Raw genomic sequence first — 16705 nt, forward strand, 5'->3', positions numbered from 1 at the left:
AAATAGATATTTGGCTTAAATAGTTTTATTATTAACAAAGTAATTAACTTAATGTAATTCGGGCATCTATTTGTCAATCAAACACAAATTATTATTAGGTTGTTAAACAATAACAAAAGGGGAAAAATTTAATTTTTCTGCTGTATTTCCTGTTGTTAGCTAAAAAAAAAATACAAAATTAAGTCATTGTCATTTTTAACAATAGTCCGTAATAACAGCTCCAAAACATTATTGCAAACTTCTGCATCATAATTTGTGGTCTCTGTTTTAGACTTGTCACATTTTAATGCCAAATGTGTTTTCAATAGATGGAGCCTTTAATTACTAAAACTATACATTTTCATCTTGACAGTCTACAACCACTAAAATGCTAATTATGATGTCTTAATGTTGGGGGAATATTGTCTCTTGGGCCAGATATTTCTATTTTTCTAAACTTTTGAACACAAAAATGTACTTGAATTTAGCTGAAGTACATAAATCTGTTGAAACCCTAACCCTAGCTCTGAGTCGTAACACTTTGCAGAAAAAAGGAATTTAACAAGTAAAGTTAGTCTGATTATTTTGTTATCCTCTGTTTCTCAATGTCAGTGAGAAACAAAAACATATTGTTATAGCCTAGAGTTCAGATCACCGATGATGTGTTAGACCTCACAGGGTTAATAATTGTAATTGTTTTACTGCTTACTTTTCAGTTATTATTATTTGCCTTACTTTAAATTAAACACTCAGCATTATGTTAACAATACTTCAGATTTGCACAAATCATATCTTTCAGTCTTCTTCTTTCGGCTGCTCCCTTTAGGGATTCCCACTGTGGAAATCTGTCTCCATCTCACTCAACCCTTTGCATCCTCATCTGTCACACCAACCCTCCTCCATTAATATTTTCCTCCTATTTTTTTCCACTATCCCTCCTCTGCACATGTCCAAACCATGTCAGCCCTGCCTCTATAACTTTGTCTCTCTGATGTGCTCATTTCTAATCCTGTCCATCCTTCAGCTCTGCCACCTCTAGCTGCACCTCCTGTATTTTTGTCAGTGCTAGTGTCTCACTCCCATCTTGTAAACCTTCCTTTTCACTCTCACTGTTCTCTTTCTGTCACAAATCACCCCTGATACTCTTCTCCACTCACTCCACGCTGCCTGGACTCTCTCCTCTCTTGTGCCCCATCTGTTGCTTTGGATGGTTGACCCAAGATATTTAAACATCCACCTTCACCACCTCTGTTCCTTGCAGCTTCACTTTTAGATGTGTTTTCACCTCTCCATGCTCTCTTCAGCCTGCCTCCTTCTCTCACTTCAGATCATAATGTGTAAGAGGTCAGGCAGGAGTCTCTGTGGACTCCTGCCTGACCTCATCAGTCCACCTGCCCATCACCACATCAAATAAGAAGGGGCTCAGAGCCGGTCCTTCCCCACCTTAAACTCATCCGTCACTTCAGCTGAACACTTCACCACTGCCTCATGCAGTGTAATACATATATGTACATTCTGCACATTCACTACTGCACATTACCCAATGTATATACTATATATATATATAATGTTCATCCTCTACCCCCCCCCCATTTTTGCACACGTCGAGGAGTGTGTCAGGTTACATTTCACTGTGTGTTATACTTGTATAACTATGTATGTGACAAATAAAGAACCTTGAACCGTGACATATATGCTTTTTGGCTGCACCAATCCAGCTCACTGAAATATTTCACTCAACCTGCTTTTTGCAATGATCGAATGGATTTGACTGCCCTGAGATTTCAGCTGTTAAACTCTCACTGCCATTTAGCATTTTATTTATTTATCTACTTTTTTGCATATCACTTGGATGTCTGCAACTCATTGATCATTTTATATAAGATGATGATAATAGTGACATGGATATATAAAAACCCAACAGAAAGAAGCATTCTTATTTTAATTTTATATATATATATATGTGAGGTTATTTATAGCCTATAAAACTGTGAAAAACATTTCAGCTGCATCATGTGTAAGTAATCTAAATACAAACAATATAATAATACAATACAAACATTGTGGCTGTGTTTTCTTCATTGGTATAGCTTAATCTGTACTTAACCCATGTTTTTTACACATACTGTCTTAAAAAAAAGATAGAGCACGAGGCTGTTCAGTCGATGTGCGCATTATGAGATACCTTAAATGAGCTTATGTTGCAACAAAGGTAAGCTGTTTTAGGTTATGCAGACCAACCACATTAAAACAAACAAGACAGGAGCATTTGTAAACAGATCTCCAGCAGAGTCATTCCCAACCCATGCCTCTTCACTGGGCAAGCCCCTGATCTGTAGATGTTCCTTGGATTGTCCATCTTTTGCAAATGAGAAAACAAAAAGGTCTTTGTAACATAGTAGTTTTAACTGTCAGAGTATGTACATACCGGATGCACAACCACATATCTATGGATTTTCAGTACACTGAAGTCCCTTTTTCCTCCTCCTTAGCCCCTGAAGACACAATCTCCATTAACAAATCAAGTCTCTTCCAGTGAATGAAACCATTCCGATGTAACACCAGTCGATTTGTCCATCTCATCCACTTACAATTGTGTAACGACTGTCAAAAATGCACATTCACAGGCTTATTTGCTCCTCCTCACAGCTCTCCTCCTGCTGCCAGGAGGCCACACTGATGGCCTGGGCTAAAGATGCGACGAGAGAGGACAGACCGATGAGGTAGCCGTCCTCCCTGCTACCCTCAGACCACGGGACGTTGTGTCGGAGCTCCTGCGAGTCAGGCAGAGGCGTCGTCTTTCCGAAGTCTATCATCCATACACTGGCCTTGCTGTGGTCGTGGACAAAGAGAAGCGAGCTGCCAATCACCTGATCGATTAAAAAACATAAAGGTATTGTAAGAGTGGCTATGATGAATTCATGTGTTTTTTATTTATCGTACAATTGAACAAGATTCATCTCTACATGTAGACTAACCTCATGAGTTCTGAAAAATGGCGAATTCTTTAGTGCGTCACTCAGGGCCAGGAGTCTGGAGTGGTACGCTCTCTGAGAACACACATGGGTGGAAATGTTTAGCAACAGAAAATGGTGAAGCTATGATAACTAAAACAAATGGGATCTATTATGCTTTTCCTTGTTTTCAGTGTTACAACAGTGGATGCTCATCTTAGACATGGCCAAAGCTTTCAGATAACCAGGTCAGTGTATGTGCAGCCAATTGGGCTGTAGGCTGCACTCAGTGTCACTATCCCTGGGTCTCTTCACGGTTCTGAGTTTTTAGAGTTTTAGTTTCATTTTGGGTTTAAGTATGCTTTAGGTTTGAGTTGTTTCTCATTTTGCTTGAGTAACTTTGTGTGCCTGTTTACGAGATTTTCAAGTTTACTTATTTTGCGTTTTGACTTTTTATTAGAGTCCTAGTTCAGCTGGGTCTCCTCGCTGCCCCAAATACCCCTGTGTGACAATTGTTTCTGTCTCCTTGTCCTCGTGTGTTTTCCAAGTTTTATGTTTGTGTATTTTCAGTTATATTTTGGACTTTGTGGGGGTTTTTTTCCTTTTGTGGATTATCTGCCAACATCTTTAATAAACGGATCATTTTTAGCTCATTCCTGCCTGCATTTGGGCCCACATTCGACAAGTCACGATGACACTTTTTCACTCTTATTTGTAAAAGAAAGACGATGCTTTTAATATGGTCACAGCTCTGCCAGAAAATGCAGGTCTGCTTTCTCCAAAAATTAAGAATGAGAGATGTGAATGAGCAGAAAATCCAAAAGTAATTTTACATTTTCTGATCATTTTGTAAAGTGGTTGGTGTTGGATTATTCTTTCAAAATAGTTTGGTCTGGTAAGTGTCTTTAGGTATACACTGCAAGAACTTTGCACTTCTCTACACTTTTCCCTACGACCATGACAGGTCACAGCAGATGTAAGTCCTCACCAGGTTTAGCTCCACTTAGGGTTTCTTTATCCTCACTTTTTCCACTTGCTTGCTCATTAAGGATTGCATTCATTATCAGTTTTGAAGTTGCCAGTTCTGTTTTCTGTTATCAAACAATTTTTTTCTTACTATGACATGATTCCAGTGCGTTTTCTAAAGGAAAAGTTTTACATGTTAGCAGAACTGACCAGAGTGTGCAGCTGGCTCCTGGTGAAGTAAAGCAGTGCCTCAGTGACCTGAGCTAAAGTCTGAATCTTCCTGAAGTCTCGCTGGATGCTACCATCCTCCATCTGACTCACAGAGACAGAAACAGATACTTTATCAGATGGATACTTTTAATAAACATAAACAGTGCAGTTCCTTCCCTGGCCTTCACTCCTACCATAATGCCCTCTATCCTGAAGCCCAGCGTGGACGTAGAACTGATTGAATCCCTCCACTGAAGGTAGCGCCATTTGGTGACTCCCTTCTGTGCATGTTCCTCTGCTGACGGAGCAGAAGGGTCCATTTTCACCATCTTCTGGTACATATCGCTTCGCAGAGGAGCTTTGACACGAGCTTTGACTAATTCATCCTCTTGGTAGGTTCTAGCAAAGAAAATGTAGATATTTAGTTTTGACAAAGGGGTCATTCAAACAAAAACACCAATATCAGACTGGAAATAATGGTGTGATATACCACAGTGAGTGAAATTCAAGGGGAGGTTTAATTCCTGGCCCTGAGCAGAAAGTGTGGTGTTTAGATGCTGAGGTCTCATAAGGTAAGACTCAATTCATTCCTTGTGGACACAAAGACGTATCTGAACCATTCAAAACGACAGTTCCCGTATCCGTCGCTCTTAATGACTATAAGCTCAGGACCAGGTACAAACTGGATGTTCACGTTTTAATGTTTTGTCATTTTTTCGGGATTCGATATAAAAATAACCTTCCATGAGTTAGTCATCATAGCAAGAACATGATATAAACAATTTATTCCCAAATACCCTTTCTATACATTAAAACCAGTGTAGCGTATTATTCATAAAATCTGAAATCTTGACATTTTCTCTCCTAGAAAACTCACTAAGCCCTTCACGTAGCTGAATGTTAATATTCTGCAATCAAGACTTGATGAGTCACCTGTGAGGGACGCCTTACCTGACTCCCATCTTGCAGTCCATGATGACGGGCCTCTTCAGGCCACTTAGCAGATCCTCCAGGCGGATATAGCAGAGCTCACCTCTTGTTACCAAGCCATGATACTGTGGGACAAAGGGTCTCAGCGGGTCTCTCATCAGGCAATCCAGGCAGTTTGCTTCCACTTCACTGTATAGTTTCAGCACCTCACCTCCTTTACTGACCTGGAAGTTACCTGATGACATCAGCAAACATCAAGAAGAGATGAAATTATTGTTCCCATACAATCAATAAGGCAATAAGTGAAGGAAGCAGAGTGATGGGTACTGCCTAAGTTCAGCATAGTAAACTTTTTCAAGACTGACACCTCAGTAAAGGTAATACTGAGCTTCACTGTCTCCTGGTTTTAACCATCCACTGTTCAATGACTAGCCCACGTCCTAATAATCTTTTGAAACACAAACTAAAACAATGACTAAGTCCATGAAGAGCTGACATAATGTGCAGTCACATGGATATTTACATATGAGTCAATGTGAGTTAATGCCGGCAAGCAGTGGTGATGACATACAGTACATCCTATAGTGACTTCAGTTCATATTTACAAGTCAAAAATGTCCTCTTGGAAAGCTTTGCAATCATGTAAACATCAATGTGTTGGACAGCATCATAGCTAGCATCATTTGGAAATGTGTTCACGCTGATTTCTGAAAGCCTGCACGTGTCTGTGTGGAAGAAACTGTAACACACATGCCTTGATGTCCAGCCAGCTGGACCCAGGAGCTCTGCCGGCTCATAGACCAGTGCATCATGGTCAGGAAGGTTTTCCAGGAGCGGCACTGAGGCATAAAAAGAAAAGCATGTTACGTGAGAGGAGCATTCCTGTCTAGTAGTTATCCAACAACTATTATCTCTAAGGCCAGTTCAGGGTGTGGAGAATACCTTCCATTTCTTTGTTAATAGGTAGGTTACCTATGTGTAAAGGACAAAGACAAACACCTGCAGGGAGTTTGGAGTGCCGAATTTACCTACAACAGGAATAGCAGCATGCATGCAAAAAGAAGCAGGGTAAGCCGGTTTGTTAGTGTGAAGGGCTAAACTTGCTTTGTCACAGTAGGAAAAACAGAGATGTCATTAATAAAATTAACAGAAACTGGTTTGTTTTAAGCGGCAAGTACGTGTGTTTTTACGCACGTTTGCTACCGTGAAATGTCAAAACATTCACAGTGAAATCATAGCTATGGACGCACGTTGAACTTTAATTCTCTGTAATTTGGAAATGGTTCATTTGTACATTTCTTTTGACAAAAGCATAAAATGACTACATAAAATTCTTTGATTTCCCACTTCGGGGAGCCATGTAGTCACGTGGCCTTAACAAACTCTGAAAAATGTACTCCAACAAACAGAACATTCCTCAGCAGTTACGATCTACTTTGTATATACACAAAACAGTCTCTAACAGACACAGAGGTAGCCAATGAAAAACCTAAACCCAAAAGCAGCTGAAGCTGAGCCAAGCATGTTCAGTAGTGCACTGTTACAAAATGACAGGCTTGCAGTTTGGAGGAAATGTCTCTATTACATCATATTTAAGCTCTTCCAATCATACACGCTTCCATATTAAACGTTACCATGCTGGTTTAAAATGTTTTGTAGGCCTGCTACAGCCGACTGTCTGCTATTCAGTGTCTGACAATGCAAACACACTGTGTTTAGAGCGTGCTTCCTATCATCCTCCCTCTGTTCGCTCTTTACTCTCATATCTGCAGCAGCAGCAGCAGCAGCCAGGCATGCAAACACCATTCAAATCTGACTTTGTCAAAGTCCTCTTTCAAGCCCATGCAAATCAGTAGGACCACAGGTGCACAGAACAGTTGAGAAACATGGTTTTACTTTACTTCCATGGAAAACCAGAGCAGCCAGACACATGAGCCAATGCTAGTGTATCAGCCAGGACCCCCCTCCCCCCAAAAAATGAGAACATACTTTAAAGCTGCATCTGTGTATAATGTGTTGTTCTCAGATATTCTCACCTTCCTGAATGTCTTCCTCTTTGACCCAGCATCCTCTCCTTCACTGAAGACCTCGTCGCTCTCTGCGGAGGAAAGGTTGAGGGAAGAGGAGGAGGAGGTGGAGGAGTGCAGAAGCTTGGAGAGGATAGGATGTGGGGAGGACCACTGTTGTGTTGTGGACCCCTCTGTCACTCCTGGCAGTTCCTCCTCATCATTCCTTTTTGGGGTCTCCCTGCTGCTCTTTGTATCTCCTTCTACTGCTGAAATAGTCGATCTCCCATCTTCGTCTTCCTCCTCTTCTTTCCTCACTTTCTCAAAGCTGGAGTTTCTACCTCTCCAGTGTTTTCCCTCAGCATTTGCACACCCTTCATCATCATCATCATCATCATCATTAAATTCCTCTTTTTTTTCAGTCTCCTCCACCCTTCTTTTCCCACTCCACCTTCCTCTCTCGCAGCTGTCTGCGTCGACCTCAAAGCTTCCCCCCGACCTCTCCTTCCTCCTAAGTTTCCATTTTGCCTTTAACCAGTCCCTTGGAGATCTTGTAGTCAGCTCTTCGTTTCGTTCTGTGCTTTGAAGTTCTTCTGTTTTGTCTTCCTTCACATTTGTGGCATTTGACTGGCAAGCCATGTCTGAATTGTGCTGATCATCCTCGTCCTCTCCCAGTCCACCTATGCACTGACTATAAGGGGGGAAGCTTTTTGTTGACTGGAGACTGGGTCTGGATCTTAATCTGACCACCCTGCAGCTGCTCGACGGTCTTTCACTGATCAACAGATGTTGATGCGTTTTATCCGATAAGGTGGAAAAGCAGTCATTCTCTACAATTTGCTGATTCTCTATCTCCATCTTTATCCCCTCTGTGTGGTTGTCATCTGTAGTGTCCATCTTTGTGTCGGATGTGAGCCCAACATGTGCTTGTACAACAGCAAAATCTTTACAACAGATGCACAGTTTTGAACACGTTTGAGGAAAAGCATTCAAAGAGTCTAAAAATCACTAGAACGACAACATTTTTTTAAAATGACAGAAATTGAAAAAAAAGAAGAAGCAGCATTAAATGCTCACGTGTATCTAACTTACCTAACCCGTGTCCTCCACCTGCAAGTTTTCAGTTACACAAAGCTGTGTGCCTGTCAGTGAGCCACATCCCGTTCTCATTCTCTCTGCTGGTGCCAAATTTTGCATGCAGTGACGCTGTTAAGTTTCCAGAGCTTTATTCAGGGACAGCTGCTGGAATTTGGCCAAGAGTGCCACTGGCAAGAGGACATCCAGGAATACGGTGTCCTCCCTCCAATAATGAATGTGTTTTACAGTGTTTTACTTAAATAGTTATACAGCATTCGAGTGAATAAATGCAAAAAAAGTGTTATTTGTGTAATAAGAAAAAGATGCACATTTTGCTTTGTTGTTTTTCAGAATTTCTTTTCATCATACAACAAAAGAAACAGCTCCACAGTCCAACATTTCACAGCTTAATGAAAACAGAAATTCTAGACAGTTATTATGTAGAATAGATTTCATGTATATTGTTATAAGTACATATTACTTTGAAATAAACCCATTGACTACTTTGTTAGGAAAGCCTCAACTGCTCATTTTCACAATTATCTAATCAGCCAATCACATAGCAACAACTCAGTGCATTTATGCATGGTAAGGGATGGTCAACATAACCTGCTGAAGTTCACACACTGGTAATTTCTGCTTCAGACTTGCTTAAAATGCCACACCCTATAGAGCATTGTTGCTGACCATATTGACCCATTTGTGACCATAGTATACCCATCTTCTGATCATTGCTTCCAGCAGGATAGCGCGCCGTATCACAAAGATCACATAATCTTAAAATAGTTTCTTGGACATAACAATGAATTCACTGTACTCAAATGGCCTCCACAGTGACTAAACCTCAATCCAATTAAGTATATTTGGGATGTGCTGGAGCGGGAGATTTACAACTGTGTGATGCTAGCATGTCAATAAAGCACAAAATCTCAGAAGGATGTGTACGATATCTCGTTGGATTAAGGCAGCTCTGAAAAGAGATCCAATCTGGAACTAGCAAAGTGTAACCAATAAACTTTCCAATAAGTGCGTGTTGATGGATGTAATTGTCCCAAGCTAAGGAGACACGGTGTGGCTTTTTTTTTTTTTTGCAACTATTGCTTAAAAAACTTGCAGTGGGGTAACCGTTTGGCTCACTGTGTTGAGCAGACAACCAATATTCTGAAAGGCTACTGCAGGAGCTGGGGTTTGAGTCTGTCTTGGGCCATTTCTGGCCCCCAGCTTCGTGCTGCTGATGTTTCTGCTGTTTTATGTGTGGATGTTCTGTTTTAAACGTATTTGTCTTCATACTCAGTTGTCCGCTGGAGTTTCCCCACATTGTTTCGATTCTGGTTAGAGCCAGTTCAGGCTGTTATGTGAAAGGAGTAGCAAACACCAGTGTATAAAAGCATCACTGATTTTGATTTTCGCATTAAATAGTCCTCATTTCTTAGAACAAGAATGCTCAGTTTGAAAAAAAAGGTTGTTTTTTTTAATGGTAATGCTTCATGCAGTCAACCAGCTAAATGAATTACTTGTATTTAAAACCCCTCCCAAAACCAAAAGCAGCTTTCAGCTGATGTATTTGGAAAAGATTTTATCTAAGTGTAAATTAACATAGAAATCTTGGATTAATATTCCACTGAAACACAGAAGTGTGTTTCAGTGGCATGGGAAGTTACCTACACAGCTGTGTAGGTAACTTCTTTTTCTTCTTTCAGCCACGTTCAGTTTCTACCTTTGGAGGTTGCCTCAGGGCGTCATCTGCCTCCACCTCAAACTATCCCTCTGCATGCACCCATTCACTACATCCATAAACCTCCTCCTAGATCTTTCTCTTTTCTTCCTGCTTGGCACCTCCATCTTTGTCCAGTATATCCACTATTCCTCCTCTGCACATCTCCAAACCATCCCGACCCCTCTTACTTTGTCTCCAGACTTTGTCTGTATGATTAGTGTTAACCAGCAACTACAACATTTATGATCATTGTAATTATGTTTTATTTTATATCAGAGCAAATGTCTTTTTGTTTTGACTATAAAGACATTTGCAAGTGACTTATTTGTGGTGCCTATAAATACTCAAACAAATAAAACCATATATATTTTTTTCAGTCTAACATATTCCCAAGAAATGTTTTTCTCATAATGACAGGGTTTCTTTGCGGCTTTTATGTAAAATTGATTTTCTTCATCATTTTCAACCAGATATTGGCCTTAAATATTCATCTTTACATCACATTATCATGGTTGTTCTCTGCACATTTTCCTCCTCCTTTATCAGTTGCCTCAGGCTGCTTCTGTTTCGTTTATTTCTCCCTGACCAATTGTATCTCTGTTTTGCTGCTCTGTGCCATTTCCAACGTGAAAATGTGGTTCCTCCTGTCTCACGTCTGTGGGGTTTTGATGGAAGGGACCCAGCATTTCTGCAGTGCCTGTCAAAGAATTTGTTCCAGCAGTCAAACACAGTAAATCACACTCTTGAACTGATCCAGTTAGTTTAAACATGCATGAACATAAATAATAATGTACCTGCAGGGACAGCTCTTTCCTCCCCTTGCTGGTTGTTCTCCTCTGTCCAATTCATTCTGAACTGTAGGCAACAAGGAACTCAGTGACAGGTAAGCATGACCAGGAAGGAAAAATCTGATAATTCAAGTTTAGAGCCCTGTCTGTTTGCAGTCATGGGTCTCTCTTCTCACCCGCTGTGGTTTCACTTGAAACAGCAGCCTCATGTAGCTGAAGATGAAGATGAAACTGAGGAAGATGAAGTTGCTGGAGACGCCCACAATGGCTGATATGATGGGGAAGTAGTACAGCAAGTATCTGGTGAGGCAACAGGTAAATATTATATAAATCTCAGGAAAAAGTGTCCTGAATGTGTAGTGCAGACTAAACAAAGACCAAAACACAAAAAGCAACAGAAAAACGTCTCTTTACAGAAGCATAAACTGGGAATAAATACTAGGGAAATGTAGCACAGGACCTGGGATATGTTAGGGGGAAGTGAACTGAGGCTCTGACAAGGACAATGAGGAAGACAGCAACTACATAGGAAGCAACAACTCAAAGCAACAAACAAGGAACACAAACTCCCAAAATAAGATAACTACATGGGGAAAATGCAGACACATAAATATGAGGGACAACGAAGAGTGAAATGATGAAGCTACTTAGAAACTAGGAACAAAACTAAATACAAGAATACATGAAGTGAATATAAACATCAAACAAACCGGGGATCACAAAGAAGAAATAAATCAATACAACTTCAAAACTTCAAAGGTCCAAGAAACTCTGGGTAACCTGAGCCAGAACCATGACAAAAAGTACTCAAACTGTCTGCCAGAGACACCCCTCAAAGACTTAGCAGTAATGCATCTCAAAGTCTGCATGTCTCTGAGTGTGGTCACTGAGACTGGGCCAAAGTCTACACAGTGTCGGGACCTGGGGTCATTGAGTTTGGCAGCTGATTAACAAAGATGAGGATCACTGCTACCTGAATTCAAGTTTTTCAGAGCCACTTCTGAGAAACGTGTGTCCCTTTCACGTCCACATCATATTTCTATTCTATTTATTGTGGCGTTATTGAGCTGAATGTAAGTTCTGCTTCATTCCTCATAAACCACGAGTGAAAGCAGAGCCACTGGTGCCTTGGCTTATCATTGTTATATCTCTGTCAAGTAACCAACCCATGATTTTGAGGAAGATCTCACAAAATGCCATATTCTGACAGTTGGTCACAGAAAAAAAATAAAAAATTTATATTCCATAAATAATCAAACGTGTATTTAATGAGCCATTCAAAATTTTGCCTTCATACTACAAACATTTTCCTGGAAGAAGCCCTCGAGGTACATATGAATGGATCGAAAACTTCTTTTGGGTAAACTTTATTCCCACGCAGTATTTCTGGTCGAAACCAATCGCAGCACATGAAAGCTCTCCTTTTTGCCTACATTTCAGTTCCAGGGTAATCTGGTATGATTCCTTCTGGTCGAAGCAATTTTCTAAAATAGTGACATTTTATCATTTGTGCTCCATATGATAGTTTGGATACATCACAGTCATCAAATAGCTTTAGACTGTGAAGAGAACCCTGCAATCTGAGTACACAGAGGGGCCTGGAGGAGGTTTAAACGTTACAACACGTTCTTCTTTTTTCAAGCAAATGTGTGCATTATGTGGGTAATTCTCACCTTATGCCAGTGAAATGAGCATGAATGTAGAGGTCAGATGAATATATCTGCACCTTGCTGGACATGATCTCGATGACAGCCGTGACTGAGGGAGCATACTGAACAGAGAGGGAAAATAAGCTTGTTAATTAGGTGTCAGTTAAATATTGACCTGCTGTTTCCGTATTAACATGTGTTCCCCTGTATCCCTGTCCTGCTTATTGCTCCCTACTCCCTTTTTATCTAACATCTATATATGCAGGACTCACTGGGTTGTCTGTGAAGTCTGAGAAGAGCTCCACCTCCAGCACTTGTTTCTGCTCGGCTGCTCCAGTCAAAAAGGCCGGGAGGAACAGCAGCGTTCCCAGCGTCCTCAGCAGGTCTGAGCGGTATCGCAGTATGCTCTGACCACAACAGCACAGCACAATATCTTTCACTTACAGTGCACATATTATTATCCAGACTCTGGGATGAATTCATTTTGCTCTTTTGTTACAAATGTGCAAGTCGGTGCAAAAGGTCTTTAGTGATGAAATTTAAAGAAAGGATTACAGATGCAGGCTCAGACGCTCATGAGTTTATACTACACCCATGAACCAATAGGCTGTTCGTGGTGGTTGTGGATTCACTTACCAGGGTTTTTGTAAATTAGACACATGCATCTAAAAAGTATGGAGATGTGTAAACAATTAAAACAAAACTCATATAATTTATTTCTGCTAAATTTAAAAAAAAATGCTTTAGAGTTTGAGTATCGGTGCTGAATCAAACAGTCCATGTCACATATTCATCTTGTATTTCTAAGCTATCATGTCACATCTCTGTCCTGTCATCTCATTAACTTTAGCACTGGGGTGACCTGACACAGTGGAAGACCTGCCATAAGCAGCTCTAATCTGGCTCTGAGCAGGCTGTGTGATTAAAAGGGTTAGCATGCATCAGCACTGTACTCACAAAGCGAGAGCTGGAGGCAGACAGCTGATGTTTTCCCTGGGAAACACACAGCAGTGCAGCAGTGAATCACTGGAGTAGCTGTTAAAAGTACACTATTTGATTGCATGTAGACGCGCTGGTGCTGAGTGAGTATGAGTGCAGCTTACAGAGCGAGCAGAGGAGGCCACTTGCTCTCCATCCTGAGAGAAACAGGTTGTTTTAATCATAAACATCCCCAGCTCCCGATTGGTTGGGGAATCCGGCATCTCCAGCTGCAAAGACATCCGATAGGGCTGGCCGAATGTCAGCGCCTCGATATATATTACAAAAAACATATGAGTATTCTTGGAATGCATATAAATATATACATATATATAATATGAATGAATGTCTATAGGGGAACAATTATGCTTATTTCCAGCCATATATTTTTATTTTTAGAGTCTACTAGTGAGGCTTTGCATGATTCACTGTTTAAAATTAATTTACTGTCTGAAACAAGCCCTTTTTTGTTCCTCCGCACTCCGCTCCCCATTAAGGACCACTTTCTTCCTCTAAAGAAAAGCCTAATAAGTCCCCTGCATGGAGTAAACTGATGAACTTACATGTTTTTTATTTCTGATCAGAGAGATGTTGGCCATAGGGTAAGAGCACAAAAACGAAGCTGGAGATTCACAGTCTGTCCTGGAGATTAAAACATGAATAAATGAGAAAGAATGGACCACAAAAACAGAAGCTGGATGGGACTTGACATACACACCTGTAGTAGTAGTTCACAGGTGCAGAAAAAGTCGCCTGGGGCATGTAAGAGTAGTAGAAAGTCCCGTACAGAAATGTAGCGATCCACAGGAGGAGGAAGACAAATGAGAACACAATTGAGAGCTGTACGAGTCTCTGCCGGGCCCGTGACATCGCAACGAATACAGTGTACTGGAGCTTCACCAGCGCCCAACCAATAAGGACTGATGGTTCTGCATCATCTTGTGAGTGCAAGTTGCTTTGTCGCTCCATTAAATCTAAAAACCAAACAAGCAGTGAAGGTTAATAAAACACATCGATAAAGGTTATTTTATGGAAATAAGGACTCATATGGACTCAGCTAAAGCAGGTTAAGATCCACATTTGTGAGTCTGAAAATGTTTCAGTGTTATCTAAGACGTCATCTGCTTCACATTTTCCTGAAATACAGACACACTGAGCATTTGATTCACTCCCAGACCCTCAGTGTGGCTGATGATGTTATGATGTTTCGGCACAAGCCTTCACATTCATGTTACCGAGATCTGCAAAACCACTGAGTCCAATCACAGTCACATGCAGAGTTCTTTCATATCAGATGACTTCAAACTGTGTCAGCAGTCAACTGCCAGACTGATAATATTCAGCAGTGAATCAAAGTCTGATGGTACTTTTCTGTGTTCATAATGTCATCAGTTTTGATAAGATCTCCAAAACCACTGACTGAAATGCAGCCCAAACCATGATAGAGCCTCCACTGTGATTTACAGATGGCTGTACACACAGTTCTTGTGTAATTTGGCATTCCTCAGCATGTTCCCAATATTTCCCTTCCTTAAGAATGGCTTTTTCTCTCAGATCCACTGTAGTTTTATTTTTTAGGAATGACATTTCTTCTTTTGTCCTCCACTTGTCCAGTTTCCTCAAATTTTTAAGGAGACACTGCACACCATGATGAGATATGGCAGGCTTTTAGCTAACAGCTCTTTGAAAACCCCTTTGTTGTTGCAAAAAAAAAAAAATGTCTATGGAACTGTTATTTTTGACATTTTTATAGATGATAAATATAAATGAGGGGTAGCTCAAGAATTTTACACAACACTGTAAATCATAAAAGAAGAGGGGAGTTGAGACTTTCTCTTCACGTGAATCCTGATAAAGCATTCAAGAAAAAAGTAGGATCCCATACAACATGCCTGCAACAGTTATCTGTCCTGCTGTAAAAACTCACCTCTTGCTTGCGCTGGCTAATTGTGAGCAGCTGGGAAACGTCTTCTTCTTCCCCTGAAGTCCCCTCAGTGGAGGCTTGACACAGATTTTATGCAATATGAGCAAAACTCCCCCAGGAAACTTCTCCTTAGTGGCTCTCGGACTCACATTGGACAGGATTTAGTCCATCCCACACTAAGACAGATGCTGCTGCCAACTGTAGCAGAGTTCTCAGAACTGAGCAAGACTGAAGTAACACTGCGACACACGTCATCAAAATACTCCGAATGTGCGAGACATTTCAAAGTGTACTATGACATGTGAGATTATTTAGTGATGGTGCTTGAAATAATGCCTACAATATCACATATTCAGTGTTTGAATCCATAGCGTAACAAATGCTAACTCATGATCTAATGCTGCATGAGGTCTAATATTCTGAACTGTGTATTGGTTTTATGTCCAGCAGAAACTGATAATCATATCAAACTGTTTGCTGAACTGATCATTTATTGTTGATCTATTTTGTTTTATCTCGTGGTCCATCGTCCCCAGGGGTTTTTTGTTTCAGTTTTGTGTTCTGCTTCATGTCTTTTTTAATAGCATTATTACTGGTAGTGATAATAGTCTCCCCAGTGTTTCTATCTGTATCATCCTCTGTCTATTTTCTGTTTTAATGCTTTGTTCCCCCTTTTGTTCCTTTGCCTCTGATATCCAGTTATGTGTTAGTATTCATGTTTCCAACAGCCTCCTTATCAGTTTGTATTAGTTTTATTTGTATTTGTATTAGTTTTATTTCACATCTTGTTCCTCTCCTGTTAGGAACGTTCAGAGAGCTACACTCCTGTCTTCCAATTTATCTGTTAGTTCATTTCAACACTGTTTTGTGTTGTCTTGTTTTTGTCTGTTATTTTAATATATATATATGAACAACATGGTTCACGCCTACTGGCTAAAGAAGCTGACTGCACTCCACGAGCGTCTGGCAGCACAAATGAGCCAGCTGCTAGTTAACAGGGGACACCCGGAATGGCTAACCAAAGGTCGGACGGTCCTGATCCCCAAGGACCCCAAGAAGGGACCGGTCCCCTCCAACTACCGACCAATAACCTGCCTCAGTACTACATGGAAGCTCCTGTCAGGCATCATATCGGCTAAGATGAACAGGCACATGGGTCAATACATGAGCGGGACACAGAAAGGAATTAGCAAGAATGCCAGAGGCGCAAAACACCAGCTACTGGTAGACAGAACAGTCAGCCGAGACTGCAAGACCAGACTGACCATGGATGGAGGGTTTCACCCCAAGTCCAGCACCCTGAGGCTGTACGCTAAGCAGAAGGAAGGGGGCTGGGGACTGGTGAGTGTCAGCACCACAGTCCAGGATGAGACAACGTACATCCAAGAATACATTGGGAAGATGGCCCCAACTGACCGAGTGCTCAGTGAATACCTCAGGCAGCAGAAACCCAAGAAAGAGGAGGGAGACGAGGAACCATCATGGAAGGACAGGCCCCTGCACGGTATGTACCACCGGCAGATAGAG

At 41.0% G+C, this 16705-nt stretch overlaps 2 protein-coding genes across 3 annotated transcripts; both read right to left on the bottom strand.

Annotated features, from left to right (window-relative positions):
- Nucleotides 1–1948: 1948 nt before the first annotated feature.
- On the bottom strand, nt 1949–8229 carry LOC147337303 (inositol-trisphosphate 3-kinase A-like). The gene is made up of 8 exons (XM_086303524.1): nt 8138–8229; nt 7076–7989; nt 5794–5878; nt 5061–5274; nt 4304–4508; nt 4110–4211; nt 2958–3029; nt 1949–2849 (listed from the first exon to the last, which is right to left on the bottom strand). Exons 2-8 carry the CDS (start codon nt 7940–7942, stop codon nt 2601–2603), a joined length of 1794 nt encoding a protein of 597 aa, XP_086159650.1. The 5' UTR covers nt 7943–7989; nt 8138–8229; the 3' UTR covers nt 1949–2600.
- A 223-nt stretch (nt 8230–8452) lies between these two features.
- On the bottom strand, nt 8453–16693 carry LOC147337304 (seipin-like). Of its 2 annotated transcripts, XM_086303536.1 has the most exons (10): nt 15182–16691; nt 13973–14228; nt 13818–13896; nt 13380–13523; nt 13234–13269; nt 12549–12683; nt 12301–12398; nt 10804–10927; nt 10634–10694; nt 8453–10536 (listed from the first exon to the last, which is right to left on the bottom strand). In XM_086303536.1, exons 2-10 carry the CDS (start codon nt 14221–14223, stop codon nt 10391–10393), a joined length of 1074 nt encoding a protein of 357 aa, XP_086159662.1. In that variant the 5' UTR covers nt 14224–14228; nt 15182–16691; the 3' UTR covers nt 8453–10390. The 2 variants fall into 2 exon arrangements, with proteins under 2 accessions (XP_086159662.1, XP_086159671.1); XM_086303545.1 differs by lacking the exon at nt 13234–13269 and having other exon boundaries at nt 15182–16693.
- Between the last annotated feature and the right edge of the window lie 12 nt (nt 16694–16705).

This window comes from Aulonocara sp. 'chitande type north' Nkhata Bay, linkage group LG2 (genome assembly GCF_057382095.1).
Source record: "Aulonocara sp. 'chitande type north' Nkhata Bay isolate Kocher_YH1m ecotype deep benthic linkage group LG2, A_spYH_male_GT1.1, whole genome shotgun sequence".
In the NCBI taxonomy this organism is placed as follows: Eukaryota; Metazoa; Chordata; class Actinopteri; order Cichliformes; family Cichlidae; genus Aulonocara; species Aulonocara sp. 'chitande type north' Nkhata Bay.